The 3489-nt window shown below is 38.9% G+C and overlaps 1 protein-coding gene across 1 annotated transcript; it reads right to left on the minus strand.

Annotated features, from left to right (window-relative positions):
- Positions 1-395: 395 nt before the first annotated feature.
- On the minus strand, positions 396-2492 carry LOC149078717 (disintegrin and metalloproteinase domain-containing protein 10-like). Its single transcript, XM_089240443.1, has one exon. It carries the CDS (start codon positions 2490-2492, stop codon positions 396-398), a length of 2097 nt encoding a protein of 698 aa, XP_089096569.1.
- Positions 2493-3489: the final 997 nt, after the last annotated feature.

The raw sequence follows: 3489 nt of genomic DNA on the forward strand, positions 1-3489 counted from the left end.
AAACTATACGTCAGGTTGCACTACACGTACACGCACATTACCGCATTTACCGATTCGTTGGGGGGTTCCGCGGGGGGGGGGGGGGGGTGCATGTGTGGTGTAGAATATGTGCATAAATAAATAAATAATCAATGATCTAACTGTAAACAGAAAATACTACCAGAGATGCGTGTGTGTTGAATTTTTTTCTGATGAAAGAAACACTTTTATTACGAATCAAATATTTTTCCGAGGAGAAACAAATAGAGAGAAAATGAACTCATTTCAAAAAAGGTTCATTTTCCAATAAAACCTGTCATAAATTGACCATTGTATCAAATATTCCGAGATACAGTATTTTGTGGATTCGAATTAGTTATGTGTAAGTCATTTTCTGATGGGAACTCCGCGTATAGCTAATGATACACACCAAGCCGATTCTTCGAATGACCTGGACTTATATGACGTTTTCCTTGAATTCTTGACGTATGTATAGCATGACGAGCGGAGGATTTCTGTGCAGTTTTGCAAGGCCACATTCGAGGAAGATGGTTTTTCTTTCTTCTAACGCAATAGTAGTATGCACCAGCCACAATAGCAGTCAAGAGGATAAGCGCTGTAAGAATATACGGCCAAACCTTTGCTTCACTTGGATATTCACCTGTGGGTGAAGTACAATCTCCATAACCATTGCACTGGAGTTTAGGGCCACATATTGTTCCATAAGGTAATTTTGCTGTAATGCCACGTGAAACGATTCCCAGTATCTCGCTTGATATGCACGTTCCATCTTTCAAACAACAAACTCTGCATCTCCATTCGTGTTTGCATATGCATTCATCGAGACTGTGGTCACGGCAAAAGCTGCTATTGCACGAGCCTGAAGAGCAGGTATGAACACTGCCGCTCACACCTGCACAAGTCGTCCCATCTCTTGAAAAAACTTTTTTCCAGCAGTCTTTGGAATTACCATCGCATATCCCCAAGACGCAACCACCGTTTTCAGAAGCACATCGTGTCCCATTTGCGGCCACTGTACAGTTTGCGCAACATGAGTCCGTTTCGTCGCTGCATGTGTAACCTTTACTACGACGGTAGGTGCATTCTTTGTCTTCACCCAGACCACCTTTCGGTGTGCAGCACTTGTCCATTTTTTCACAAACATGTTCATCAGGACCGCAATCACATTCTTCGTCATATTCCCTCAATCCATTTCCACATTCTGGAGATGAGGGTCTCATGCACTCCCTCACGTAATCCAGTTTTAGCATAGCCCGTATACCGTCGATACTGCACGGAGAATATTTTTCGCTATTTTCACCCATCGAACCGTGAGACATCATCACGTAATTGAAAATCCCGTATGGTACGCATGTAGCATTTTCTTCTGTATCGTGGTGTGCCCCAAATGAATGACCAAACTCATGAATGAACGCTTTATCTAAATGCGGTATGCCAGTTCTTACGACTAGGAAATTCATATTATCTCCAGAGCAGACAGCTCCATTATTTGCTATCCCATTGGCATTCAAGGCCGTTCCTGTTACACCAAGTATTAAACAAGAAAAATTACTACGTTTTTCGTTAATCTTTTGGAATTCATCGTAATATTTATAAATGTCTTTTATGGGTCCAGGGAACGGATAGTCTGGTCCGTTTTTATTTTTATAAATTTTAATCTTCCAAGGCAATACTCGGATGACATCTGATCCTAAATCTGTATTGCGTAACGCCTGGTCGACTAACTTCAGCTTTAGATACAAAAATTGAAGAGTATCGCCTTTGTACGATTCATAAAGTTCTACGTCACCGAGTACCTCGACTCTACATACCAGGGAATTATTAGAACTGGGGACTTGTTGTTTAGCAATTGGGAAATCTTCAAATACACTGAGTTTGTGATCAAAGTTTGAGCGGTTGTTGTACGAATCGTTCTTGTTTCTGGATTGTTGATCAGTCGACATATATTTCTCTTTGGCCGTGGATTGCTGATTCGTTGCACAAATCGGAGTTGTCTTTTCCTTGATATCGACATCTCTGTACACCACAGTCTTCGTCATCATGTTGGTGTCGTTGAAGTACCTCAACGCCTGAACACAATAATAAGTGACATTTTTCATTTTCACATTTCCTTCGAAACCACCACTTTCAGTCAAGAATCCTAACACTGACGTTGTTTCGTCCTCGAACTCGTAAAACTTGCCTTGAAATGGTCCGACGTACTTCTCTTCATCTCCATGTATTTCCACCGAGGTCCTTTTCAGCAGCACATCTGGGGTTTTGTAGGCTGATATAGCAATGTTGTGTCCGAAGTAGTCGAAACCTATGTGCAAGGTGCGATTGGGCGTGCCGAATGATTCAATTGCATCTTCATTCTCCTCAAAGGATATGCGTAAATCGATGATTTTGTACTTGGTAAAAACTTTCTCTAGTTCGGGTGAGGCTACTATGAATCTGTACAGATTTATTGCGAATAAGAAGACACTTCTCCAAAACGTTTTTGAAAAAGTCATTTTTCCTGGTATGATTTGTTTTTGCCTAGACACTGTTAGTTTTTTTCCGAATGTGTTAGCAACAACTTTTTCACAAACACACAATGAAATCACTGCCTGAAAACAATGGATAAATTATCTCGTACTGTTATATACTTGTTTTGTCGTACGTTTCTGTGTGTTCTTAATAAAGATTTATCAATAATTTCGTTATATCAATATATATTTCGTTTAATGTAATTTTTCTACCCCCACCACTAATTTCCTTTCAAATATGCTAAATAAGACGGAGAATATGCGCTGGGAAGCTATTTAAGAGAACTAGAAACAATATCCGGCGTTTCCCGGGGCTTTTAAATATGCTGAAAGCAAAACGAATTAAATCATTGTATAAGAAAAAAACTGTCTACAACGTATTGTTGTGATACCACGGTTAACATTCCAAAAGTAATTAAAGACAACAGTGGAGATGAGTGAATGAAATCTTTAACAAAAACATTAAAAAATCTGTGTACCCCGACAGCGAGCTATCACATCTAGCCAACCTTTTCAATCAGTATTTCACCTCCGTGTATCACCCTAAAAACATTATCAGCGAAAGATAATTTTATGACATATATTAGAACGAATATACATTCTTTTATTGCACGGGAATCGAATCTCGTGATGCTATTGTCGGACTAAACGATAAAAAGGTTTTGTCACGGATAGAGTGGATGTAAAATTGATAAAAATTCTTGCAAAAACGCACACTCTTTTGTATCGACGTCTCCTTAATGAACTTATACATTAAGGTTTTTTTTCCTGACTGTCTCAAAATTTCTATCGTTACTCCTATTATCAAGAAAGGAGATATAAAAGACTTCAATAATTGTGAGATATATGTTGATAATTATAAGAGAGGTGAACATCAGCGCTATCTATCGGCTGTATTTTGAGTTATTTTTTACTGGTTTATATAAATAAAATCCCCGTGAGCTAGCGATGCTAACCTTGCAAACCTGTTTTTTTTCGGTTA

Source organism: Pholcus phalangioides, unplaced genomic scaffold (genome assembly GCF_987345545.1).
Source record: "Pholcus phalangioides strain wild (caught in Gottingen) unplaced genomic scaffold, Ppha-v1.0 ptg000013l_1, whole genome shotgun sequence".
Classification (NCBI taxonomy): Eukaryota; Metazoa; Arthropoda; class Arachnida; order Araneae; family Pholcidae; genus Pholcus; species Pholcus phalangioides.

What these genes read in the sequence shown, in the direction of transcription:
- LOC149078717 (XM_089240443.1), bottom strand. Translation starts at nt 2,492, where the DNA reads ATGACTTTTTCAAAAACGTTTTGGAGAAGTGTCTTCTTATTCGCAATA.